The 27,774-nt window shown below is 41.5% G+C and overlaps 1 protein-coding gene across 3 annotated transcripts in view; it reads left to right on the forward strand.

Moving 5' to 3' along the window:
* Positions 1 to 1,413: 1,413 nt before the first annotated feature.
* Positions 1,414 to 27,774, forward strand: part of RET (ret proto-oncogene) — a 133,575-nt gene continuing 107,214 nt past the window's right edge. For 2 of the 3 annotated variants that reach the window (XM_042461163.1, XM_042461165.1), the window contains exon 1: positions 7,160 to 7,984. In XM_042461163.1, the coding sequence (XP_042317097.1) occupies positions 7,915 to 7,984 (70 nt within the window). In that variant the 5' untranslated portion in view covers positions 7,160 to 7,914. Of the gene's footprint in view, positions 1,532 to 7,159; positions 7,985 to 27,774 lie in introns of those variants that run through there. The other variant, XM_042461164.1, reaches the window with a different exon arrangement.

Raw genomic sequence — 27,774 nt, forward strand, 5'->3', positions numbered from 1 at the left:
TTAGATATTCCAAGTGAAATTGCCAGGACTTGGCTCATGAAACCAGCCTGAGAGTGGTGGACTTTGAAGCAAATACAGGGTACAGTATACAGAAACCTATGTAAGGAAGCGACACGGCTGTGTTTTGCAATTAAGATCAGTTTTAGGAAAGGATGGTTTTGACCAGAATAGAGGGGCAGAAGGTAAAACTTCCCAACCTTTCTTTTATCATTCTTCATGTTTCTGCTCCATTTTGCTTCCACTATTTTTTATCACCTAGTATTCCATATACAGATTTTGCAAGAATAACAACAGAAAATGGGTGCAAGCAAATTAAGTGCAACTTTTAGAGGAAGGGGTCACCTAATATCTTCCAGGGACACAAATATATACAGTGGGCCCATGGTATCCGCTGAGGTTTGTTTCCAAAAATGGATACCAAAATCAGTGAATGCTCTAATCCCATTAAATACACTGGCATAGTAAACTGGTGTCCCTTATTTAAAATGCGAATAGAGGAGGCAAGCTCCATGTGCTTGTTTCCTCTATGTTTGCTGCTTGGCTACATGTTTTCAGTTCCTTACCTATACCTTATTTAAAATGGCAAAATGAAGGTTTCTTTTTGAAAAATATATATATATAATTTAAGTCAAGTCATGGATGGTTGAATCCATGGATAAAGATTTAGTGGATACAGAGGGCTGACTATTCCAACCACAGAACAGGCCTTGCCAATAAATCCCATACAGTACAGACGAGATGGCAAACTGAAACTGAAACCAGGAAGTGAGCATTTTGAGGTATACAGAGCTGAGAACCACAGCACTCCACAGTGTAACAAAGCATAGAGAGTGACAGAGAGACAACTCTTTTGCTTTAAATAAATCAATAGTTGTTCTTGTAGTTTTGTGAGTGCCATTCAGGCTGTGAGGACACACTGTTCTACATTTTGTAATCACTGACTCAGGCAGTAGCAACATCACCTGACATTGCTCATCCTGGCAAATGATGATATTGTGTGTTCATTCCACTGCAGCATCCAAGAAGGGTTTCCAAGAAAAGAGTGATGGGGAACTCTATTGCCCTATGATCCAACCACAGCCATGAATACTGACAAGTAGTAACGGTAATGTTACTGACATCATTAGGCTGGTTTTGCATCAGTGTTCAGGCTTTTAAAAGAAATAGTTCCCAGATTTTGATAAATGAGATATGCCCATCATACTTTCTCCATACATTGAAACACAAGGTATGCCTCATCTTTTTATACCTGGAAAGGCAAACTTTTATACTGTTGAAAATTTCCAAAGGCATATTACTTACTTGAGTTTTATTTCTTTTGGAAGAAAGGTTACTTGAAGCTAACAATGTTTTGAAATGTTTTTTACAACATACTACAGCATATCTTCCAACATTTCACAGAGGAAAACCAGCACATGTAAGGCCAAGCAATATCAGTGTGCTCAAGGTGAAAAAAGTTATTGATGAGCAAGAACGCCACAAGCTAGGAGAGACTGCAGAAGCTTACCTTTATCTGCACCCACTGAGAAGGGTAAGATTCTGTCCATCCTTCTCCTTTCGGAGTTAATCCACTATAAACTATAGCCCTGAACAGATGGGCACCCAAGTATGTACTCTGTATGTACTAGGGTTGCCTGGGGGTGTCTCTTTTAGACGCCCACAACCCTAGTATGTACGGAGTACATACAAAATGGCGGCACCCTGTTCACACGGGTGCCACCATTTTGACATAACAGACGCTTAGCGTCTGCACGCCGCAGCGCTGATGATTTTGCGAGTGCGCCAATGGTGCACTGCGGCGTCACTTGCGTGCCGCAAAAAGAAGCCACTTTTTGCGGCTTCTTTTTCCGCCGCCAGGAAGCCTCGTCGTTTGGAGGCTGGGGCTTCCTGCTGGCGGAAATGGAGGCGGCAGCAGACCGCCCTTTTGGGGCGGTCTGTATCCTGCCTATATTTACATGTTGAACTCAGTTTGCAGCAACCACAGTATGCTGAAGACAAAAGGGGAAAGTGTGGGGAAAGCCAGGCTATTTTAAAAGCAGCCCAAAAAGTGGGATGATAGAGGATTAATCAGGATTGTCTCTGCCAAATCAGGACAGTTGGAGGGTATGTTGTAGAAGTTTATGGAAATTATGTGGCCCTACAGATATTGTTGGTCTGCAATACCCAGCAGCCCTACCTAGCACAGCCAATGGTGTGGAATACTAGGAGTTTTAAATTAATAACATCTGGACTACCGCACTGATCCCATATGATTTACAGATACACAGACTGAACACAGGCATTACTTGGACATTCCTGAAATGAATAATCCTCTGCTTCATATAACATCTCAAGAGAGGGCACACTTAGGAATGAAAAAGAAAAGGATGGCCTCTTTCTGATGTTTCGTGGTAATTCCTAGTAATTCTTATTAGGAAACACTGGAAATTTAAGAAACGTAAAACTTAAGAATGATCATGTAACCATCATATCCCATAAAGGCATGTCACCTAAATATCTTGGGCTAATAATACTCCTTTTGTGAATTCCAAGACTGAGCAGGTATTGGCTTAAAGGGGCCCTTAATAAAAATTCTGTCTGCAGAAATCCAACAGGAGCTTCTAATAGCATGAAAGAATAAGAACTACCCATCAGTAATTATTAGGAATTACGACGTGCTGTGTGTCACTGTTGTCATTTTGACTCCTGGTCGGAAGGAGGTTGTGATCTGAAGGAAGAACAATTTTGCTATTTCTGAAGGTGGAGAATGAGTGAATTGTATGTGATGCAGATATATGGCAGGATTATACACCATTTAGCGAATCAAAAAGGAATAAGGCCTGGAGCAAGATGCCCTGTAGAGATGCAGTATCCTAGCTTCTGTGTGTGTTGAACTCCCTGGAGCCTTTAATTACTTACTGTATATACTCATGTATAAGTCTAGAAATTTTAGTAAAAAAAATTGATCCCAAAAACCTGAATTAACTAATCCACAAGTCAACGTAGGTACTGTACTTTAATTCTTATTTTAAAAAAGAACCATCCCCTAGTGAAAGGCAAGAGTATAATCTGTCCTAGAAGCACCGATCCCCCTCTACTCTCTCATCCATCCAGCCTTTAGGATGAGCACAAAGTTATGTCTGTTGGAATATTCTAAGTTCTTTGGCATTGTTTTCCTTTACTTCATCCTTTAGATCGTTTATTACATGCCCCTAAATTTAACCCCAACTTATCATATGGATCATATCAAATTCCATAATTTTGGCCCCAAAACCTGCCCTCAATTTATACATGAAGTTTGCTGAGTCAAATATATATGGTATCCTTATTTCTTATGGCACACAGCTTGGAAATTGCTGTCTTAGAGCCTTGCAGATATTCTCACCAATATGTAGTCTTCATTTATTCTTCCATCATACTGAGTGGTTTTAGTGGTCAGCCTTAGGATTTCTTAGGAATGAAAATGAAACAGCAACTGGGTTTTAAGTGATGCTAGATAGGCAAGCAATCTACAATGATAATGGACACTTTTACATGCAGAAAGGCATTCTTAAATTACTCTCTGCCCAGATGCTCTATTTGGTGTAATGTCCTCCCATGACACAAGGCGATGTGCTCTCTTATGCTCCACTAGGGTAGGAGAGTCAGTTTTATGTAGTGATGGTTTGCACTGTGGATGTAGCCACACTGCTGAATGAAAACAGTTTGACACAACTTTACTTGCCATGACTCTATCTTACAGAATCCTGGGATATGGTTTTGCTGCATTGTAGTAGCTGGTACACAACTCTGGGGACCAGGGTTCAAATAATAATAATAATAATAATAATAATAATAATAATAATAATAATGAAATTTATTTATATCCCGCCCCTCTACAAAATGCAATTGGGACAGCTTACGACATTAAAATATACATGCACAAACCATCATTCTCACCCCCCCCCCTTAAAATACAATTAAACAGATTCAAATTCAAACATACTTAAAATTCACAAATAATGCTATCAACAGTGGCTATACTGGATTTTCCTTTCTTTTTCAAATCCTGGCTCAAGCCCACTGGGTGACCCTGGAAGTCACACACTCTCAGCCTCAGGGGAAGGCAATGGCAAACCTCCTCTGGACACATCTTAGTAAGAAAACCCCATGATAGGTTTGCCATAAGTCAGAAATTACTTGAAGGCACACAACATCAGAGAGAGAGAGAATAGCTGGTGCAATGATTCTGATCTGTGATATCTTTTTAGTGTCTCTCAGCGTAGAAAGTTTACTGAACTCTTTCTTGCAAAACCAAACCAAAACACACACACACACACACACACACACACCATGTTAGTCCAGAGGGACTGAAGGCTTTGTGGGCTGGTGTTGGGGAGCTTTGTGTAGGAAAGTAGTATGAAGTGCCTGCTGTGCTAAAAAGAGCTTCTTCCTTTCCCTGCAGTGCGTGCAAAGGGTGTCTTTTTGCTGGGGAGCTTTTAGCTGAATATTGATGGCTTGCTGGGAAGACTAATAGGTTGCTCCAAGTTTTTTTTCCCCTCCTCATTTGTGGTTCAAAAGTGGCGTTGCACTTGCACTCATGAGCAGGAGGCAGGCCTTCTAGGCTCCTTTTGGGCGCCTGCCAGGGATGCATCTTCTCACCATCAGGCTGAAAGAAAGAAAATCAGCTCTTCCTAACAAGCAAATTATTCAACACATTAGATGTATTCAGGGTGGGGCAAGTAACTACTCTAAAACTTGGTACCTTTAAAGATAAAATAAAATTCCAGTGGTGAGAAGAGGCTGGTGCTGGTTTTTTGGGACCCTGCACCTCCCAAGCTGCTCTATCAGTTTCCTTTCCAAACTTAGCCCAAGTTTTTGCACCTAATGTGCTGCTCCACACATTTTGCAACTGAGGCCTCTGTGACATCGAAGCTGAAACATCTGGGGAACTTGGGCACTGCTGGATGGCATCCAAACTGGCATGGTTACAAGGAATCAGATTAGGACCTCAATATCCTACAAGGCACCAGATCCCATTTCATATCAAGAGCCTAAACAGGGTCAGCTCTGGTTAGTCCTTGGACGGGAGGCCACCAACGAAGACCAGGCGCAGGAGGTTACAATTCAGAGGAAGGAACTTGTAAATCTACCTCTGAGGATGCCTTGTCTAGGAGAACTCTACAGAATTCCTGGGTGGGTCTGGGAGTTGTGTGCCTTCAAGTTGTTAAGGGCCTATGGTGTCCCTAGCATGGGGTTTCCTTAGCAAGATTTCTTCAGAGGGGGGTTGCCATGGCCATCCTCTGAGGCTGAGAGTGTGTGACTGGCCCCAAGGTCTTCCAGTATGGATTCATGGCCTTGCTCAAACTACGTGCCTCAATACCCTGGAGGCACCAGATCCCCTTTTCTATTGGAAGGTTAACTAGGCTCAGCCCTGGTTCTTCCTGCTCTTCCACCCTTCTCACAATTTCACTTTCCCCCCTTTCCCCCTCCATCCCTATCCTCACAATTTCACTTTCCTCTTCCTCTTCCATCCTTTTCCTTACTTATTTCACCCTACTCTCCTCTTTCCCTCACAATGTCAACCTTTACCTACTCTATACCTCTCCTCATGATTTCACCCTCCTCCTTTCCCCTCTTCCTCCTCCATCCCTCTCTTCATAATTTCACTCTCTTCTTCCTCCTCCATCCTTTTCCTTACTATTTCACCCTCCTCTTCCACCCTTCTCACAATTACACCTCGCCCCTTTCCCCCTTCATCCCTTTCGTTACCTATTTACCTTCCTTTTCCTCTTTCCCTCACAATTTCAACCTCTTCTTCCTTTATCCCTCTCATAATTTCACTCTCCTCTTCTTCTTCATCCATCCCCTTCCTTACTATTTCCCCTCCTCCTCGTCCTCCTCCATCCTTCTCACAATTTCACTTTCCCCTTTCCCCCCTCCATCCCTTTCTTCACAATTTCACTCTCCTCTTCCTCCTCCATCCCTTTCCTTACTTATGTCACCCTCTTGTTCTTCCTCCTCCTTTCCTTATAATTTCACTCTCTTCTTCCTCCTTCCCTCAGAATTTCAACCTCTTCCTCCTTTATCCCTCTCCTCATAATTTCACTCTTCTTTTTCTTCCTCCTCCATCCCTTTCCTTACTTGTTTCACCCTCCTCTTCCTCCTTTCCTTATAATTTCACTCTCTTCTTCTTCCTCCTCCATCCCTTCCTTACTTATTTCACCCTCCTCTCCTCCTTTCCTTATAATTCACTGCACTCTTCTTTTTCTTCCTCCTCCCTTCCATCCCTTTCCTTCTTTCTTTCCACCTCCTCTTCCTCCTTATAATTCACTCTCTTCTTCTTCCTCCCTCCATCCCTTATCCTTCTACTTATTTCACACCCTCCTCTTCCCCCTCATTTCCTTAATTTCACTCCCTTCTTCTTCCCCTCCTCCATCCTTTATACTTATTTCACCCTCCTCTTCCTCCTTATAATTCACTCCTCCCTTCTTCTCCCCTCCTCCATCCCTTTCCTTACTTATATTCACCTCCTCTCCTCCTTCCTTATAATTTCACTCTCTTCTCCTCCTCCACCCTTTCCTTATTATTCATCTTCACCCTCCCTTTCCTAAATTTCACTCTCCTTCTTCCTCCTCCCTCCATCCCTTTTCCTTACTTATTCACCCTCTCTCCTCCTTTATTTATAATTTCACTCTCTTCCTCCTCCTCCATCCTTTCCTACTATTTCACCCTCCTCTTCCTCCCTTATTATCATTCACTCATCATTCCTCCTCCTTCATCCCTTTCCTTATTTCACCCTCCTCTTCCTCTTCCTCCTTTCCTTATAATGTCACTCTCTTCTTCTTCCTCCTCCTCCATCCCTTTCCTTACTTATTTCACCCTCCTCTTCCTCTTCCTCCTTTCCTTATAATTTCACTCTCTTCTTCCTCCTCCTCCTCCTCCCCTTTCCTTACTTATTCCACCCCTCTTCTTCTTCCTCCTTCCCTCACAATTTCAACCTCTTCTTCCTCCATCCCTCTCCTCATAATTCCACCCCTCATTTCCCCTCTATCTCTCTCCTCACAATTTTACTTTCCTCTCCTTCCTCCTCCATCCCTTTCCTATCATCCCCCCTCCTCTTCCTCCTCCTCCCCCTCCCTCTTCCTCTTCTGCTGCTGCTGCTGCTGCAGTTTATTCATTAACTCCAGGCGGAGGAGGAGGACGGTGCTGCTGCCTCGGGGCGAGCTCCCAGCCAGCTCTGTGTCTCTGGGAGGGAGGCGAAGAGCCCCACTTGGTCCCCTGCTGCCTCGCCTCTTGCCAGCCAAGCCAGCCAGCCTCCTCCTGAGGAGCCCAAACCACAGCAGCAGCAGCAGCAGCAGCAGCAGCAGCCACACCAAGAAGAGCAGCAGGGAAGCTCCCAGGGCTTCTCACGAGGTCCCCTTGCATCTCTTTTGCTCCTCACTCTGCAGCCAAGGCAAGGAAGCACTCTCTCCTCCTTTCTCTTTCCTGCCCAGATTGCTAATTAGCCCCACTTTCAAGCCCTGGCATCTCCAGCCAAGAAGAGCCACTCTTTCTCTACCCAGGGTTTTGTCTTCTTTCATTGCAGACTAAGAGGGAAAGTTGGCTCGGAGGGAAACCCAGGCAGGTGGCCCGAAGTTGGTTGTTCTCTGCCTTTCAAATCCCAGGCTCTCCTCTTTCTTTGCTTTCCAGGTTGAGGAGAGCCACCCAAGCCAAGAAGAAGTTGAAGAAGAAGAAGACCAGATGCCCCTGGAGTCCATCCATCTTTGGACTGGCTGAGGCTTCCTTTTTGGTTCTTGTGGAAAGGATGGGGCGACCTGACTGAGGGATATATCTATGCCCCTTGCCCAAACCTGAGACAGCCACGATTTCTGGTTTTTGGGAGGAAGAGGGAGGCAACAAGAGGGACTCCAGGCTGCCTTTCCAGTTGGCCAAGAAGTTGGGAGAAGGGCGAGGATGGGACTATCCAAAGGGGCTCTGATGCCCCTCGCCCGGTGGGCACTGGCTGTGCTCCTCTTAGCTGAGGGTAAGTAAGTCTCATGATGGTGATGGTGGTGGGTTTTGGGGTTCTTCTTTCGCAGCTCAGATCCAGCTCTTCTTCAAATACACGCCTGCAGCATCCTCGATGCGGAATCGTTGCGGTTTACATCCCAGCGGTGTGGCACAGGAGACCAAGGTTTCGATTCCCAGCCATGAAAACCCCACTAGGCTGACCTTAGGCGAGTCACACTCTCTCAGCCTCAGGGTGTAGTGGAGTATCCCTCCTTGGAGGTCTTTAAACAGAGGCTGAGTGGACATCTGTCAGGGATGCTTTGATTGAGAGTTCCTGCATGGCAGGGGGTTGGATTGGATGGCCCTTGGGGTCTCTTCCAACTCTATGATTCTAGGAAGGCAATGGCAAAACCTCCTCGGAAGGAATTGATGGAGAGTTCCTGCATGGCAGGGGGGTTGGGCTGGATGGCCCTTGGGGCTCTCTTCCAACTCTGTTATGATGCTATATGATTCTATGAAATCATGCCAAGGAAACCCCAAGTCGGAGAGGATATGAAGGCACACAACAACAACAGCCATGTATAGGGTTGGGGTTTCGTGTCCAGTCCATTTCTGGCCCTTGGGGGTCTCTTCCAACTCTGTTATGATGCTATATGATTCTATGAAATCATGTCAAGGAAATCTCAAGACAGAAAGGACATGAAGGCACGCAACAACAACAGCCATGTATAGAGTTTTGTGTCCAGTCCATTTCTAACACACACAGGGTTAAAGAAGCAAAACACCTGTTTAAAGGACCCTTTGTGGAAATGGCGCGATGATATTGGAGCCTGGTTTTCTTCCTGTTTGTTGTTGTTGTGTGTCTTCACGTCATTTCCGATTTATGGCGGTGAACCCTTTATAGGGTTTCCTTGGTAAGTTTCTTCGGAGGGGGTTTGCCTTTTTTTTGGTCAGGCGCATCCTCTTTGTGTTGACGACAAAAACTGCATTTTGAAGGGTGGGGCCCGACTCCTTGGCATTTCTGGAAAGTATTTTGATTCTTTAAGAACCAATGGACCTGATCTCTTTCCCTGCCGCCAATCCCTACTTCTTTTGTGTCGTGTCTTCTTAGATTGTACACTTGCGGGCAGGGAACTGTCGAATTAAAAAATAACAATAATGGTAAGCTGCTCCGAGAATCTTTGCGGCTGAAGAGCGGGGTATAAATACTCCAAATAAATAAATAATATGTAAGTTTAGAACACACTCATGTCATCGATCTCAATTTCAAGCAAGTGCGATGCCAAGAGAGGATGGAAAATGTATCACTTTTCTATAAGGTTCCAAAAGATCTTTTAATATATCTATCTATCTATATATCTCTCGCTATATATGTATACTTTCTTTCTCTCCTCTCCTCCTCCCCATTATCAAATTAAATTGTCTTCATGGTGATAAATGGCGAAGAGGGGACAAGATGAAAAGTTGTTGGCTGGCGGCGCAGAGGATGCTTCCCGCAGCTGTTTAGTTTCTAAAGACAAACAGAAAAATCCATTATCTTCCTTCCCTCCATCTGGCCTTGTTTGCCAAAACGTTTCTGACGTGGAGGTGAATAAATCAGAGCTGGTGTGTGAGGGAAACTTGTTCGCACTCTCTTGGGGGGGGCAAGGGTCCCATTTAAATCATGGCAAAAGAACTGGAAAACAAAACAGAGAGAATGCCTACTGAAATAGATGGCTCATGGAGAGGTGAGACACTTGGCTTTGGTGCGACTTCCAGCACTTTCGCTTACTGGTGGGCCAAGATTAATCATTTTAAAACAGTCCACGGGAGCTTAAACAGTCATCAGTTAAAAGCAATTTGGAAAAAAGAAATCCCACACAGGAGGTTTAGATTTCATTCTCAGAAGTGCTGATGGACCTAGGCAAGCCCTGTCTTAAAGCATTACTCCTTACTCGTTTGTTTTACATCTTCCAGGGACGGAGAAGCCTCTCACCTTTGTCCCTTCCTTCATTCTGCTGGGCTCCACTTCTTGATTTGTTTCTATGGCTTTATGAAATTGTAAAGACTAAATGGACTGAACACAGAATGTGAGAAGTATATATTCCCCCCAAATTAACAAATGTAGTGGTATTGAATAATTTCTGTTATGAAGTCGAAGGCTTTCATGGCCGGCATCCATGGGTTTTTCGGGCAATGTGGCCATATTCTAGAAGAGTTTATTCCTGATGTTTCGCCAGCATCTGTGGCTGGCATCTTGATGCCAGCCACAGATGCTGGCGAAACGCCAGGAATAAACTCTTCTAGAATATGGCCACATCGCCCAAAAAACCCACAAAAAACTTTAGGTGATTTCATTCTTCCATTTATTATGCATTTTCTCTGCAGGTCCCTGCCTAGAGGTGTTAACATTCTGCATTTTGACAATAGGGAGCAATGGTGGAAGAGAGACACAGAGGGCAGCCCTTTATCATCCTGTTTTTCTTGTTGTATGCCTAGGGCTGCATCCACACTGGAGAAATAACCTGGTTTGGCCCCGCATTAACTCTTTCTGGCTCAAGACTATGGAATTCTGGGAGTTGGAGTATGTTGTGGACTCAGAGCAGAGTAGAGCAGACCATATCTCTGGTGACTTTATCATGGAGTTTTCTTGGCAGGTTGCTTCAGAGGGAAGTATGGCATTGCCATCCTCTGAGGCTGAGGGAATGTGACTTGGCCATTGTCATCCAGTCGGTTTACAGGATTTGAACTCTAGTCTCCAAACCACTACACCATGCTGGCGCATTATCATTCTGCACATAATCTTTTTTCTTAGCAATACTATACTTTTCGGATAGAATTGGTCATGCTTTTGACAGTGTCTCTCTGTTGAATTAATGCACATCGTCTGCCTTTTAATGCTTCAGTTTGGTGACTTTATACCGTGTGTGACTTATTACTTCTCTTAGCATCAGGATCATTAATGAGGATCACAGACACATGGATAAAAACTATTCTATTTGGAAAGCGCAATCCTAACACGAAATAAGTCCCATTGAGTTCTGTGGTGTTTACTCTGAGGTACTTTGGTTGGGGATTGTATCCAAAATAGCAACATTTCTTTTATTGCAATCCTGTGCAGTTTACCTGAGAGAAAACCCCATTGGCTTCTGTAGGATTTTTTCTTTTTAGTAAACATACATCATTGTTAAGTGGATTGGGTTGATGGCTGCATATTTCACCTCACAAATGGAAATGTTTTCTGGAATATTTCCAGAAACAGAAAACCAGGAGAAAGGTTGCTTCTTAGTCTGTAAGTAATACTTGTGAGTATTGATGATGTGTGATAGAAATGATACTGACGTTATTTTTTGTGGCGGTGCTGTATGTCTTTCAAAGCTGCACCGTCAGCTGAGATTCAGCAGGTGTGCCCTTCGCCCATTGCTATGTTTTTGCTCTGGAAAATGCTTTATATCTTATTGGAGATGGAAGACTTTTGCCAGAAAGAAAATAAAAGGAAAAGGTTATGAATCGAAGTGGAAAGTAGAAGGCAGCTCCTTTTAAACTGAACATAGATTTTCATCTGCATGGATTTTACATGGGAATTATTGCAGGATGTCTGGTGGAATACAATTACAATTTTCAAAACTACTTAAGTGTATGGTGTTCTTTATAACTTTAGGCTGCATCTGCACTGTAGAAATAATTGAATTCAGATAGCACTTTAACTGCCATGGTTCAATGCTATGGAATTCTGGGATTTGTAGTTTTGTCAGAAACTTAGTCGCCTCTGTCAGAGAGCTCTGGTGCCATAATAAACTATATATCCCAGGATTCCATAGCACCGAGCCATAGCAGATAAAGTGGTATCAGATTGGATTATTTCTGTAGTGAGAATGCAGCTGTTGAAAATAAGGGAGGTATGCAAAAACTTACTGCTGTCCTTCATGGGGTGGGACCAGGGTGCTCAGCAAAACATCTTATTGTATTTCTATATGTTTCAGAGGTTGTACTTTGGGATTGAAATTATTTATTTAACTTTTTATACTTGCATCTTGTTTTGGACTTAATCAAGAAAGCCCCTGCGCTGAGTTTGTGGGCCCTGAGCCCTGCACAGTTGAAGTTGCTCAGGTCTCTCCTTTATACGGTTGCCATAGATTGAAGTAACCTTAATGACAAATAACAGCAATAACAGTTTTGCTTTTCCTTCAGTGACCATAGTGCAATGTTCCTCTTCCACATTTAATCCTTACAACAGTCACGTAAGGTAGGCTAGGTTGAGAAAATGACTTGTCCCAGGCTCACTCAGTGAATTCTGTGCCTTAGTGAGGACTAGAACCTGGAGTTCTCAAAATACAGTATATGGGTATGTTGGCGACCAGATAATGTTGGTTCTCATGTTTGAAAGTTTGCTAGTTTGGAACTTCTTTTCAGAGAAGGTTTGCAACCTTTGTTCACGCCTTCTTTAGCAACTGAAGTTGGTTAGTTCTTAAAAGCCTTGGGTTAAGAGTTCATAATGGATGGTCATTGTTTAACATTCATTCCCCTTGCCCATTCCCCATCCAACTCAGTTTTCTTTGCCACCTTTTTTCCAATGGTTAAATATTTGTTACATTCAAAAACAGCACAAGAGTTGATATTCAGTCAATTAACAGGAAGAAATCATATTCTTCAAGAATACAGATGGGTGATAAAAAATTTGTATGTATTCTTTTGGACCAATGTCACTTAACCTCACTTATCACGTGCTTTCTCCATTGTTTATGAGACTTGGGTGCATCTGCATTGTAAATGGTTTGGCACAACTTTAAGTGGTGTAGCTCCATCCTGTGGAATCCTGGGATTTTTAATTTTACAAGCTCTTCATCCTCCTCTGCCAAAGAGTGCTGGTGCCTCACAAAACTACAAATCCCAGGATTGTATAGACTTCAGCCATGCCAGTTAAAGTGGTGTCAGACTGCATTGTTTCTACAGTGCAGAGGCACCTTTGAGAAAAGCAACAAACCTAAGATACTGGACCCTCATCAATGATACAGTTTACTTCGTTGGAGTCTATTTTCCACCTGTGCCCTTGGATGGATGACTAATGTGACTTTCTGAGTCTGTGTTACTGCAAATGCTGGTGACAGCAGTGTTTAATTTGGGCATGGTGTCTGGCATGAAAGATGACTACTGTGATAGAGAGCTGTTGTTTTACTTTGAAAGAGGTGTGATGGTAACTCTTACTTGTATTAGTGAAAATCTACATACAGCTATAATGAGAGGGAGGGTGAGATTTTCTGTTTTCAGAGTTGTCCAGATACTTAGTTTTAGCTGGTTTCATTTCAGAGGATTCCTTCCAACGCTGCACACCAATCCACTTGTTTGTTTTGCCCCTATGTACACTCAACAAGGAGCCATAGCCAAAGCCAATACCAATACCACTGTCCAGATTTCACATATCAGATGGAGGCAATCTTCAAATATCTATTTGTCTTACCTATAATTTACACATCCAACAACAACAATCAATTCAAAGGTGAACATCTAAAACATAAGATATCAAGAGCAACCTCTCCCATTAAAACCACGAGGATGTGTGATCTGAGCCAGTGTATGGTTTAAGGCTGGGTGGGAAGCCCTCTGATCTAAGGGCTGCTTGTTTCATTTTGGTGCAGGAAAGCCTGAGAGAGAAAAAAAGAGAATAGTGCATGTGGGGGACCGAAATGAATGGAGTGATGGAAAAGGGTGATGGAAAAGAAAAGCCCTCTACAGGTAATCCGGTTAGACTTCTGACAAGAGGGAACTCTCTGTTTCTTGGTGAGAAGGGATTGGCAGAAAGGGAGAAAGATAAGTGCCCACTTTTGATTCTTGCTCCACTCTCTTGAGAGGAGGTGTCCACCCAAAGGAATGAGGCTACTTCTTGTTATGTACCTCCAGGTCATTTCAAACTTGTGAGCCCCTAAGGTGAACCTACTGCAAGGTGTTCTTAGCAAGATTTGTTCAGAGGAAGTTGCCATGGCCTCCCTCTGAGGCTGAGAGAGTGTGACTTGCCCAAGGTTACCCAGTGGGTTTCCGTGGGTGAGTGGGGATTTGAATTTAGGTTTCCTAGAGTCCTCGTCAGCATTCAAACCATTACACCACACTGGTTCTCAGTGGCTCTAGTGAGGGAGAAAATGAGCATGCTTTTCAAGCATGACCGAGAGAGCACTTCCTTCCATATGAACCTTTCCATCCCCTCAATGCAGAAATTAAAAAATGTCCTTTTATTAGGCAGAGTGTCACTACCAGGCCAGGCAGCTGATTTTTGGTGTTCAGGAGAAGTAGAAAAAATTGAGATGTTTATGTGAATTATGATAAGGAATAATGAAACCCTCTAGATGTTGTTGGACTAAAACCTGCTGCGTTCCTCAGCATTGGCTAAAGCTGTTGAGATTTGCACATGAACAACATCTGGGTATCTTTCACATTATACAGTTATAGCACCACAGTTCCCCTTGAACTGCCATCACTCCATTCTGTGGAATCTTGTGGTTTCTAATTTGGGGAGGCACTGGAACTTCTTGACTGGGGATTTTAAATTTTCCTCCTTAAACTGCAAATCCCAGAATTATATAGGATGGAACCATGGCTCTTAAAGTGGAACTGTAGTGCTATAATTGTGTGATGTGAATGGGCCCCTCAATCATATGAGTTTCTCCCCTCAGTCTAACAGGTTGACATACATTGATATCCCATGTAAAAATGAGGCCTTATGATTAATATGCTGTCGTTACTCCAACAATCCACACACACTCCCTCACTTTTTCTTGTACTCAGTGCATGCACTCCGGGCAGCTGCTCTGGACTGGGGGACCCTCTGGAGCAGCATTTTTGCACTATGGAAGGTTGTAGCTGGAGAAGGAAGAGAAAATAGTGCTAGTTCTGCTGGCACTGCAGACAGGAATATACTGCTGGATCTGGTCCAGAGATTGTGCTAGCTTTTAACTGAATGCTTTATAACAGAGTGGAGAAAGTTTACTCTTGGGATCCCATGGAGCCCTCTCTCTAAGGCTGTTCATGTGGCCTTCAACCTTGATGGATTTAGCCAGATATATGTCACTTGTAAGATATATATATATATATCATGTACTGGTTGAGTCTTGCTTATCCAGAATTCTGAAATCCAGAATACTCCAAAATCGTCCACATGGGTGGCTGAGATAGTGTCACCATTGCTTTCTTGATAATTCAGTGCACACCAACTTTGTTTCATGAGCAAAATCATTAAAAAATATTGTGTATATAATTACCTCCAGGCTATGCGTATGAGGTGCAGATGAGTCATAAATGAATGCCATGTTTAGACTTGTATCCCATCTCCGTATCTTTTAATGTATATGTAAATATTCAAAAAATCCAACTCCAATATCAAAAACAGTTATAATCCCAAACATTTTGGATAAGGGAGACTCAATTTGTACTTTATACGTGGTGTGTGTGTGTTTGTGTGTATAAAAGGTAGAGATGATACATAAATATTTGGAAATAAATAAGCATTCCCTCCTGCTCACAGTTTTTTTAATCTATAAATTGTTCCCGCTCTGTCCTTATGTTATTATGGGGGAAATGTAGAATAATAGAAGTGTAGAGTTAGAAGTGACTCACAAGTGTAATTAATCCAACCTTTGCAAATGCAAGAATCCACAGCTAAACAGTCCCTGATACATGAATCCAAAACATTAAGCAGAAATAATCTATTTTGAGACTGCTTTAACTGCCTTGGCTCAATGTTCAATGTCAGAGAGCTCTAGTGCCACAATAAACTACAATTCCCATGATTCTCTAGCACTGAGCCAGGGCATTTAAAGCAGTCTCATACTGGATTATTTCTGCAGTGTGTTTTGGACCATGGCCATCCAACCTCCCTTTAAACAGTAAAAGAGAGACTATCCCTTGAGGTGGTCCTTTCAACTATTAAATGGCTCTTGGCTTCCCAGAATTTTTCCTGATGATGCTGGGAATCTCATAGTTGCCTTTTCATGTGAAATTCTACTGACAGATACACAAAGATGGCTGAGAAGTTATTTGGGACTGAATCTTTCATTAAATGAAAATTGAACTGTGGAACTCTTACGAATCTAGGAAAGAGTTGATTTGATAACCACTCAGTATCTTGAAGATACTGCTATTAGAAATACATCTTTTCAGCAAATGAAGTTCGTGATAACAGTTATCAGTAGTATATTATAAAGTAACTGTAGTTTTGCCAACTTCTTGCAGGACTTACTTTGTAAAGAAAAAATAGCCATTGTGTGAAATGTTGCTCTGTGCTGGAAATACAGAATGCTACCTATCATTCATTTTTATTTTTTAGATTACACACAAGTGAATTTATCTACCAGATCTTCCATTCTGTTTTGACCTTTATTATTTGTCTAGCACAATTTGCTTTTTTGTTGTTGTTCCTGTGACTGAAACCCAATGTCTCTGTACCTCTAAAGGAGAAAAAGAAGACTACCTTTGACTGTAGAAGAGAACATGTGCGGTGGATGCAACTTACATAATACAATAAGTCCTTCTTTGAAATGTAGTTTCCATGGGTCTCCTATTCCAGGACCATATCTGATTAGTTCTAAAAAGTTTCTGCAGAACTGTCTGCTCAGTTGCACACATTTTTAAAATTATGAGTATTTTCACTTAAAGTGGTAAAATGCTTTTGGGCTAAATTCATTTGTTAGCCTCAACCAGAGTAAAACTACTAAATTGGTGTGATTTGTTACCACAACAGATGGGTCTTCAATGGGTCTACTGTATTTGAATTGTTCACTTCTTCTATGTCACATGTGACTGCTAATCTAGAACTCTTTCACTCTTCAATCTGGCTAATCTTTTCTTAAGAATGAATTACAGAATAAAGACTGTGAAAAATACCTGAGTGCCATGGGTGAAAATACCAGGCCAATGTAATCTTGTGGAGGCTAGGGAGCAGGAACCATTTTTGGGTAGAGAGACAGACATTTCCTAAACCCATCTGGATAGAGCTTTGCAGTCCAGTATAAGGCTAAAGTGCTGCATTTCCCTTGTGGTTCACAGTGTTGGAATTTGCAGTAAGATTATATTTTGGACTAAGTATTACCATTAATATATATATATTATCATTCACCACAACTAAGCCAACATATCATAAAAGCAAGATAAACTGTAATATTAAGAATATATTTTAAAATTTACAGGTACATAAATGAGCTTTCTTAGCACTGACAAAATAACACGATTGGTGCCAGACAAGTCTGTTTTAGGAAAGTGTTCCACGGACTGGGAGCCAGACTGAGAAGGTTCTCCCATTCTGGTCACTATGATAGTCTCAGATGGTAGGGTCAGGTAAGAGACAGATTTCAAATATGTTTTCAGTACATGGGCAAGTTGGTATGGGAACAGACAGTGCTCAGATCCTAGGGTGTTATGGCATCAAACAAACAAACAAACAAACAAACAAGACTTTTAAAAAATTCTTTTCTGGAATAGACATAGCGATAGTGAAGTTTGTTTAGAATATTTGAATTGTGTGTTTCTGAGACTGGGGGCAACTTTCAACTAAATTAAATAGCAAACCAATGCCAGTTATAACACCATTTAAAACCACAGTTTCATAAACTGTATTCAGGAGAAAGATTGTGCTGCCCAACAACAGTGCCACAGGCCATACGCCAATTGGAAACATTGGCATGTGTGGCTCAAGGATCAGGTAGAGGAAAGTGCACCCCACCCCCCACTACAAGTTTGGGGATAAGAGCCCTTGTACTGTTTAGTCCGGAAGCCATCACCAACTTTCAGCCTTTGTGTCCTCTCTCCAGAACCAAAGAACAGCACATTTTAAACTCTTGGGTGCTGTTTCAAAACCTCAAGATAATTTGCAGCAAAGATCTTCCTCTTTTGCACTGATGTCCTTCCTCTGGTGATGCACAGTGTGACCAGATGTCTTAATTGCAAAGGAGGACAAGGGACCTCAAAATGTAGAAAAAAAATCAGGAAAAAATATAGAGCATTACAAAATAAAAGCCAAAGAATATACAAAATTTCAGCAGGCATAACTGTTTGTGCTCATATTAAAGGCTGGCTGGATGAGAAAATAGAGGGGGTTCGGTGATTCCAGGGCAGATGACACTCTTGCCTTTCAGCAGGTGATGGTTCCTTTTTTAAATGAGACTTAAATTACAGTACCTACATTGACCCATGGATAAGTTGACAGGTTTTTTAAGTCGATTTTTTGACCAAAATTTCTAGACTTATACGTGGATATATACAGTAGTTTGGTTTCATGTGGTTTATTTACAACTATGGGCCCAAACAGACAGGCCAAAATAAAGCTGCTTCAGGTCACTTTGGAGAAGCTGGAAGTCTTAAGGACTGGAGCACAGCTTTGGTGCAGCTTCTGGCCTCTTAAGATGTGTGCATCATTTAAACAGCACACCGCCAAAGTGACCCAAAACAGCTTTATTTTGGCCTGTCTGTTTGGCCCCATATATTACATATACTATATTTTGTAATTCAGTCATATTTTTCCGATGAACTTTTCTTCATTAAAATGCCATATTGGCTTGCAATATACTTTTAGAACTCTGAGGAAGACAAATGTTTAAAAATGTAGTTTACTAGCAACAACTGGTGACTGAATCTACACTTAAATCTTTCTTTTAATTTGCCCATTGTGCTGAAATCAAGAAGAAAATACCCTTTCAACATTTGCATTGGGTCCTCACCTGTTTGCTATCAATCTCCCCTCCGAGAAACACATATACTGTAGCACTGGCTGTGAGTCTTATTTGTTGCTGCTCCCAGGAAAAAGGAACTATCTCCCTGTTTGCAGCAAGGACAGGCTGCTAAATATATGAATTTCTCAAAGGGGAACAGCAAGTGTGGTGCTACTCAATGTGTTTCTTAGTGATGCTCAAAATGGAGGACATTTTGGAATTTTTCCTGGACAGAAGATTATAATGTAGGACATGTCCTGGAAAAGGAGGACATCTAGTCATCATGGTGATATACTCATGTGAAGCAAGGCCCATCCCACAAGCTGTAAACAGCAGTTGGGGTTCCGTGGAGATAGGCAATCTTTGGGATTTCTGGCTCCCAAGATGAAAAGGGGTTTAAAGGTAAGACCCAATACCTCATGCTGGGCTTGGAAGCTGTTGCCACAAAATACATTTAAGATATTCCTACTTGCTAGCATTTAAATGGAAATGAGCATTAGTTAGCATTTTGCTTCACTTGCAAGAGCAGTGCCATGCAGAAATATAAGCGGTACTAAACCCTACAGATTACAAGACTACGAATCATTTTAGCAAGAACATTCACCCTACCCCACTTCTCCCCTGATAATTGATAAAATAGCCTTGCAAATAATTGGGGTGAGAGATTGCTCTCCCCTTTCATTCACCTGTATGAAAAGGATGTAAAGGATGAAGCAAAGGAAAACAATGCCAAAGAACTTAGAAATGCCATGGAACTAATACTGATTTTTTGTTGTCTCTCTGCTTCTTTGTGAAGGAGATTGATGGTGGATTCATACAGTAATATAAGTTTCATGTGCTCTCAAATGCTCCAGCTACAGATTTTTCCTTCACTGACTCAAATTAAGTTGTCTTCACACTTATGTTCTGTGAAGTTTCCTTTACGTGCAAATTGCAATGGCTTGTTCCCATTTTCTGTAATTGATGTGGGTTTTTTTAAATAGTGGGAGTGACTGGGATGGTCTGTCTTGCCACATCTCTCCCTCTTTTGCCATCCCACTTCTGTCCTGTGGTGCCCTCATAATGCCTTGCAAACATGAAATGTTGACATCATATCTGCACCAGGTGGAATACCATATTTCTGACTATTTTGCAGGTGTTAGGTGGAATATGATCAGTAGTTTGTTGCAAAGACTCCCCTGCCAGTTACGCGGGTTTTGGTGCCAGTGACCAAGGTGGGTGTAGAATAAATAAGGGTGCATGCTGGTGGCATGATAAAACACTTGTAAACTAGAAACCAGCTATAGCCGAGTCAGATTTTTAGCTCTATTGCAGAAAGGATAAAAAGCATTGGTGATGCTGGGAATATCTCCTGATTTGTTCGGATGGAGGTGTGCATGGTGGGAACTGAATGTAAGAAAACAGGAACACCTGTGTATGTAGGTGTGTGCTTGTGCATGTAAGTGCCTTCAAGTTGCATTTCAATGTGAATATTATCTGCTCTTCTTTACATACTAGTTATACTCAACTGTTAAGTCGAGCTTATGTATAAGTTGAGGACAGGTTTTGTTGCCAAAATGATGGATTTTGATATGATCTGTAGATACGTTGAAGGTAAACACTGAAGGTAAACTTAGCAGCATGTAACAAAAGATATAAAGGATGAAGCAAAGGAAAACAATGCCAAAGATATTAGAAAATTCTTGCAGGCATAACTGTTTATGTTCACTCTAAAGGCTGGCTGGATGAGGGGAGAACTAGACCAAATCATGGCCGTGTGGTGTGGGAAAAGGCAACCAGGCATAAGTGGAGCTAAGAAATTGCATGCATGTCAAAAATGTTGAAAAAGGCAAAACAAAGGAAATGGCAACTACGTTAGCAGTGGTTATAGCAGTGGCCTTTAGCTTTACTGTGATAATTTTGCCTGATTTAACTCAGAAAGGCTGACAAACCTACACAAATGTCTTATTCAAATCCTTCAAAGCCTGATTCCTCTTGGCCTCCTTTAAGTTGAAGTGCCAAGCAGCTGCCAACACCACCATTTTCCCGCCCAGGCAGTTAAAAAAAAAGTCAGAAGTGGCATCCCAATGGAGAGAGTAGAACAGGATCTCTGCTTCTTTTACATGCCCTTGGGACAGTCTAAGCTCTTGAGTTTCGCCACACTACTCAGAAAAGGGGCTGACTCCTTTCTGGTAAGAGTTAATGTATGGTACTTAAACTGACACAGATAAGTCAACTCAGATTTTTGGGATCAATTTTTTGACTAAAATTTCAAGACTTATACATGAGCATATACAGAATTCTCCTTTGTTGTGTGCCTTCAAGTAGTTTCTGATGTACAGAGACCTTAATGTAAACCTATCACTTTTTTTTGGGGGGGGGGAAGCAAGATTTATTTAGAGGAGGAGAGACTGAGAGAGTGTGACTTGCCCAAGATCACCCAGTGCATTTCCATGGTCAAATAGGGATTCAAACCCTGCTCTCCAGAGTTGTAGTCCCAACACCCAAACCCTTATGCCATGCTGTCCCCACATGTATAGCAGCTACGAAAAGCATACTGTTTCCCCATCTCAATCCATTTGGGGGGAGAACAAGAGAATCAGTCCATCACCATGAAGATCTGTGTGAAAACAGTTTTGGAATCAGTGAATCAACTTTTCCATTCCAGCTTTTATCAACTATTCATTTCCTTGTCAAAAATGGGTTTCCCAATAGGCAAGAAACCCCATCAAGAAGAAGGACAGAAGTGCAAGAGTTTTGTGCAGTGTTTTCACACTGTCTGGTTGACCAAAAGTGTTGGGTCCCTCCAGTATACTGTAAGGAATGAGGACATTCTTTCCCTCTGGCTATCATAGTGAACAGCAAAAGTTTTGACACCTCCTTTTAGGTTCACTGCCATTTCACCAGCATTTATGATCAGATGAGAGTAAACAAATGACAGCGGAATCTGAACAAGACAGAAGTGCTCCGGGTCAGTCGAAAGGCAGATTAAGGAATAGGGATTCAGTCTGTGCTGGATCAGTGCATTTACACAGTTAAAGTTTGTGCCTGAATTGCATGTCTTTCTGGAAATGTCTGATTTGTTTACCATGACACATGCCTTAGTTACATCCTTATTACCCCAAAAGCTGGGGGTCCTAGGAGTGCACACACAAATTAATTTGTTTTTAGGGGAATTTTAATAGTTCAAATAAAGTTATATTTTGGCTGGAACTACATTCAGCCTAGGATCAACCCTGTGTATATTGGTTCCAAATCACACAGAACTCCATAGGCAATTCCAAATAGATTTTGAAGTTTTATTAATAAGATAATCAGCACATGCCCACACACAAGAACTTACAACGCAAAGGTGGAAGAAAGTGAAAAGTGGAGGCCTTACTAATGGTAATACTGTCCTGATCTTGAAGCCTGGTTCCGATCAAGGGGCGTCTGGAATGCAGATGGCTCAGTAGTCACCGCAGCAAGTGCTATGGCTGGCTTACTGAGGAATCTAGAAGTCAAACAGAGTTTCTGTCCTGCTTCAGATGAGACCAAATTGCTAGTGCCCAGGTAGTGGTATATACACTCAAAATCATGTCCCAGGGCAGCCATTGCAGCTTGAATGGATTACTTCACTGCTAAATGTTTTCTCAAGGGAGAAAAATGTTTGGACAGTTGGCGTGAATACCTCAGAGGAAGGAAAATTTGTACTACTGGAGAAGAGTCCCCTTGTCTGTGTTTGCACAGCCACCTTCTTTGGCCAGGATTCCATCATTGCCCACCATAGACAAAGGAATTATGTGGATGTCTTGGGTGATCTCATTGTGGTGGGTGCTTTTGCTTCCTCCCATGCTGCAGCCATCCAGATTTCCAGATAAGGTATGGCTATGTCTCTGCATTCAGGTTGCCTTTCCAGGTCACCCACCCCAGCATCCTTTTTTGATATTAAACTGATATCCAATTTGTGACTGGTAGCCTGACCTTGGGGTAACATTCAGTTTGGATTATTCTTAATGACCTATACATGGAGCTGTTTTTGAAATGTGCTCTGAAACTTTAGTTGATTCAAAGAGATTGGTTAACCTGGGCCTGGTTATAGGGAGGATACAACTCCTTTGCTGTACCTCCTTTGTAACAGCTTCACCTGCTACTGATCCAGTTCCAGGCGGAATAGCAAGTGCTGGTTATGACCCATAAAGCCATGTGCAGCTTGAGTCCAGGCTGTCTGAAAGACTATGTCTTCTGTTATGAACCTTCCTGAGCTCTTAAGATCTGTAGGAGAGGTCCTTCTCTTGGTACATCATCTCCAAGGGTTTGAAACTCTGTGTCTATGGATGTTATAATTAGAAATGGAAAAGACCCAGGAAAAAACCTGAAACATTTTAGGGGATTTTTTTTCTGGAAAAATTGATTAGGGAATATTTTCTTTTAGACCAATGAATAAAATGGTTAAGACTGTAGCAATAGTAAGTACAGTGCGCCCACGTCATGTGCTGAAAGCCGTGGTGGGAGAAGGGACAGCGTGTCCTTTAAGGAATAATGGTGCACGCGTGATGCTGCACCACCACACCATCACGTGCACGTGCCCCATTCATTTATATGGGGCTCAAGCATAGGCAGAATTCCCTTTACGCGGAAGGGGTCTGGAATGGATCCCCGCATAAAAGAAGGGCAGACTGTACATTTATATACTGCTTATCAGTGCACTTAAGTACTCCCTAAGCAGTTTACAATGTGTAAGCCAATTGCCGCCAACAATCTGGGTACTCATTTTAGAAACCTCAGAAGGATGCAAGGCTAAGTCAAGCTTGAGCTCTTGTCTGGTATTGAACTCACAACCTTGTGGTTTGTGAGTGAGTGGCTGTAGTACAGGCATTTAACAATTGTGCCACCAGGGCTCCTGTACATTACTGTAAGTAATTGTACATTATTATAAGTAATGTATAGTATTATCAGATCTCATATAATCATTTTGTAATTCACAATTATAGCACTGTGTTTCTACAGTTGGCCCTCTGTATCCATGGATTCAAACATCCATGGCAGATAACAGAATAACACACATATACACACATACATATATATATCTCCCAAAAGCAAATCTTGATTTCACCATTTTATATAAGGGACACCATTTTACTACAATATTGTATATAATGGGAATTGAGCATCCACAGATTTTGGTATCCATGGATGTGTGTGTCCTAGGACCAAACCCCAGGATATCAAGGGTCTAGTGTACTTTAACTCTCATAGTCCCATCCTATGGAATCCTGTGGTTTGTAGTTTGGTCAGGCATTAGAGTTGTGTGACTGGTAATTTTAAATGCCTCCCCAAAGTGCCAGTCCCAGGATTCCATGGGATCTTGCTGTGACAAAGTGGAATCATATGTTAAAGTTAAGCATATTGAGTACTGTAGTACGACTCTGGAGACCAGGGTTCAAATCCCTATCTAGGCCATGGAAACCCATGGGTGACCTTGGGCAAATCACCATTTCTCAGTCTCCGAGGAAGCCAAAGGCAAAACCCCCTCTGAACAAATCTTTCCAAAAACAGCCCCATGATAGGTTTACCTTAGTCAGAAACAACTTGAAGGCACACAACAACAAAGCTAACATTATGCTGAATTTTTATGAAACTGAAAGCCATCTTCTCAAGAAAGTTGCCTCATTCTGTATAATGATGGGGCAGACCCTAAATCTCACTGTGTGTAGAGCCAGGACCATATTCTTATTTTCCTCCTAGTAGATTCTCATCTGATTTAAAATTATTTAAAATTATTCCCTTGGGGGAAAAGACAAAGATTTTGACTTCCCCTCCCCCTCAAGCCTTGGTTCAGTTCAAATCCTTTCTCACTTAGTATTTTGCTGTTTTTCTTTGTTTGGCTAAAGATTCCTTGGAAGGAAATAAATATGAAGAATTGAAAAGCCAGCATTTTAATGTGAAATGCTAAAATCCAGAACATGATTGATAGGACAGACCACTTTATCAAATTAGGTTTGTAGCATGGACTGGTTGTTGACATACCAGATTACAGCTTAATAAACTGGAGTCAGTATTTATGTACCAGAACTTTAGATGTATTTATTTTTTAGTGGACACTGACCAACCAACGGCTGCTAACATTCAAATGCTTGCCTCCTTAAAGTGCAGCAAATTTAGTTTAGAGTATAAAGTGATATGTGTTGGTATTGGGAAAATGGTTTATTTCATGCAAGCTAAAACCTGAAATCCCATTATGTGGGAAGTAAAGTTTTGCAAGTCTGTCAGAAATAGAATGAATTATTCAAATAACTGATATTATGTAAATTTTGCATTCATGTACATATACTTCCCAGCATGATGCTGTTTATTATTTTCAGTAAACAGATATCTTTTAAAACATCAATCAATAGCTGATGTTCTAGAAAGCTAGAGTAAAAAAAATGAATTCTAATGGCTGATGCACATAACTAGATGGCTTTTCTAAATATAAAAATAAATATAAGTATACATATATTTAAATATAAACTTAAATAAGCCATGAACCTTTTTTCAGTGATGAAGAATACTGAATTGCAACCAAGCACTCTGCACATTAGAAGATGATATTGATATCCCCTATTAAATAAATAGTAAATTGTTCCATCCAAGGCATCTTAAATTTTAGACCACGGTTTTTACTACCAGATTACATTTTGCCAGAATCAGTACACTGATCTTTTCAGAACAGTGGTAGACAACCCCTCTTAGTTGTACAATTCCCATCAATTTCACATGGCACATCTCATGGTAAAGGATTGTGAGAATTGAGATCCAAAGCATCAGCAGTCTATGGGGTTTCTAGCGCTCCTCCAGGCAGCAGGAAAGGAGAAAATTTAACTGAGTAGTCAGTTTGAAATCTGGTACTGTAAAGCACCATGATGTGTAGAGGTATTTCTACTCTTGGATTGGGTTTTGCGCCCAGCAGCTACTACAGGTACCTACAACCAAAGAGGTCTTTCCCAGCATCCTTTTAGTAAACTGAGATTTCTGTTCAGTGTGCAATAAGACAACAACAAGCTAGTGAAATGTGCGCTAGACAAAGTAACCGTTACATGGATTTGTAAATGGTTGACTGGCCGAACCCAAAGGGTGCTCAGCAATGGCTCCTTTACATCCTGGAGAGAAGTGACCAGTGAGGTCCCATAGGGTTCAAACCTCATAGGCTTAAATGGGGTGCACCCTGTGTGCGTGCGCCATTGGAAATAGAAGAGGTCACCCCTCTGCGAATATTCGAGGGCATGGATCCCAGATTTGCAAGTTAGGAGGAACGACTGTATTATCAAAACAGAATATTGGAGCAGATGTAGTGTAATAAAAGGTAATGCAGCATATATCTAGTGTTGATGTTCAGATGAAAGTAGAGTGGCTTCAATTTGTAGCTCTGCTTTCATAGATCCATAGTTAAGAGGTAATAATATTTAAAAATCCTAGTTAGTATTAGAATTAGTGTAGTGCAGTGGTCAAAGATTCAGATTAGCGAGCAAAGACACCAAAGTCTTGAGAACAATCTAAAGTTTTTATTATAGGAACTCTATTCTAAGATAGGAAAGTTACTGAGGTTGCTATTCTAATCTAGCTACATATCTAGGATCCTCTCGGGAAAGAATACAGGAGAGAAGAGGAGTGAGAACATCCCTGAAGGTATCAGTTTACATCGCAGAGGGAGTTTTTGTAGCAATCCTTTAAAAATGCTCTCATTCAAGGAAAAAGGTATATAGAAGGATAGCGAAGTCTGGAAAAGTGACAGAGTGTGAGTGTGAGAAGGAAAGTAAGGGTATTTCTTGGCCCAAGACGGACATTGGGAGGTTTTAGAATGAGTGGGGAGAATCTGAAAAAACTTGTGGACTGACCTACTTTCCACCTCAGTGATGCTGTTAGAGTCCTGCAAGAACTTTGGGGAGAGGGGTTTGGGGGAGCACACGATGGCAGACTGTTCACATGATACTTTTGGTGGATGAAGAGTGAATTAGAAAGGAGGATATCTTACTGACTGTGGTTATATAAAAGGGTGGCTTCTGAACTTGTGCCAAAATGCCAGAGGTTGTTCTCAACTACTGGACTTTTAATTGGATTGTAATGGAGCTTAGAAGTATCTCATTTTCAAAGGAGATGGCAACTCAAATGTCTGAAGTGGTCTGGGAGAGTAGGTTGGAGAGAACAATATAAGAAGAAATTATGTCTTCCCAGTAGCAGAAATGAAATTAAAAATTTTGTTCAGTTAATCATGATGCAAATGTACTTATTCGGCTGAATTACCTTTTGGAATCTGGCTAACTAAATCAGCATTTTCTCTAATTCTGCAAGGGAAAATGGGTACATTATTCCTAATGGTTACCTAATGGCAAATGCATTTAGAAAACTAATTAAACATTATATTTAGCAGATATTTTAAAAGTTTGTGTGGCTCTAAATTATTTTTTTCAAGAAAAATCCATTAAGTATAATCTTAGAAAGCAGATTATAGGAAGGTTGGTGGTTGAGTTTCCAGTCCATCAAAACAAAATACACAGGTTATTCCAGGAATGGTGCTGATTTTTTTTAAATTATTTTTCCATTTCTAATTAGGATCTTTACTATTAAGAGTCCTGCCCTGTTTTTTTCTAGCTTTTTGTTCAGTGAAGACTAATATAGTCAGCCCTTCACATTTGAGAGGTTGTGGCACAGGACCCTTGCAAAAGTGGAAAAAATCTGAATAACTTTAGCCACCTGCAACCATGTTTAATACACACAAAAAGTGCAATCCACAGATTCAACCCATGATGGATACCTTTGAGGCAGTGGAGTTCTTTCATAAGGTAGAAACACCTTCATTGCTACCCTATACCATTTTTATAGGGACTTGTTAGGCTTTCAGTCCCTATTAAAAGTGTCATAGAGCAGGACTGGAGGCAGCAGCAAATAATCTGCAAAAGCCAAAGCTGCAAATGTGGAGGGCTGACCGTATTGTGTTTCATATTGTATGATGTCAACGGTGGTTTTGAATGCATCATCGTTGGTTGCTGGAGGTTATCTGGAGCTGCACAGAGACCCTCAGAAGCTGATTGGGACAGCTGGCTGTACAGTAAGAGAATAAAATGAAATGGGCAGGCAGCACTGGTGAAACCACTGGAGAAAGGTGGCCTCACAGCATGACTACAAGCAGAGTGTGATCAGATCACAAGTTGCTCCT

The sequence above is a fragment of the Sceloporus undulatus genome, chromosome 3, assembly GCF_019175285.1.
Source record: "Sceloporus undulatus isolate JIND9_A2432 ecotype Alabama chromosome 3, SceUnd_v1.1, whole genome shotgun sequence".
Lineage (NCBI taxonomy): Eukaryota > Metazoa > Chordata > Lepidosauria > Squamata > Phrynosomatidae > Sceloporus > Sceloporus undulatus.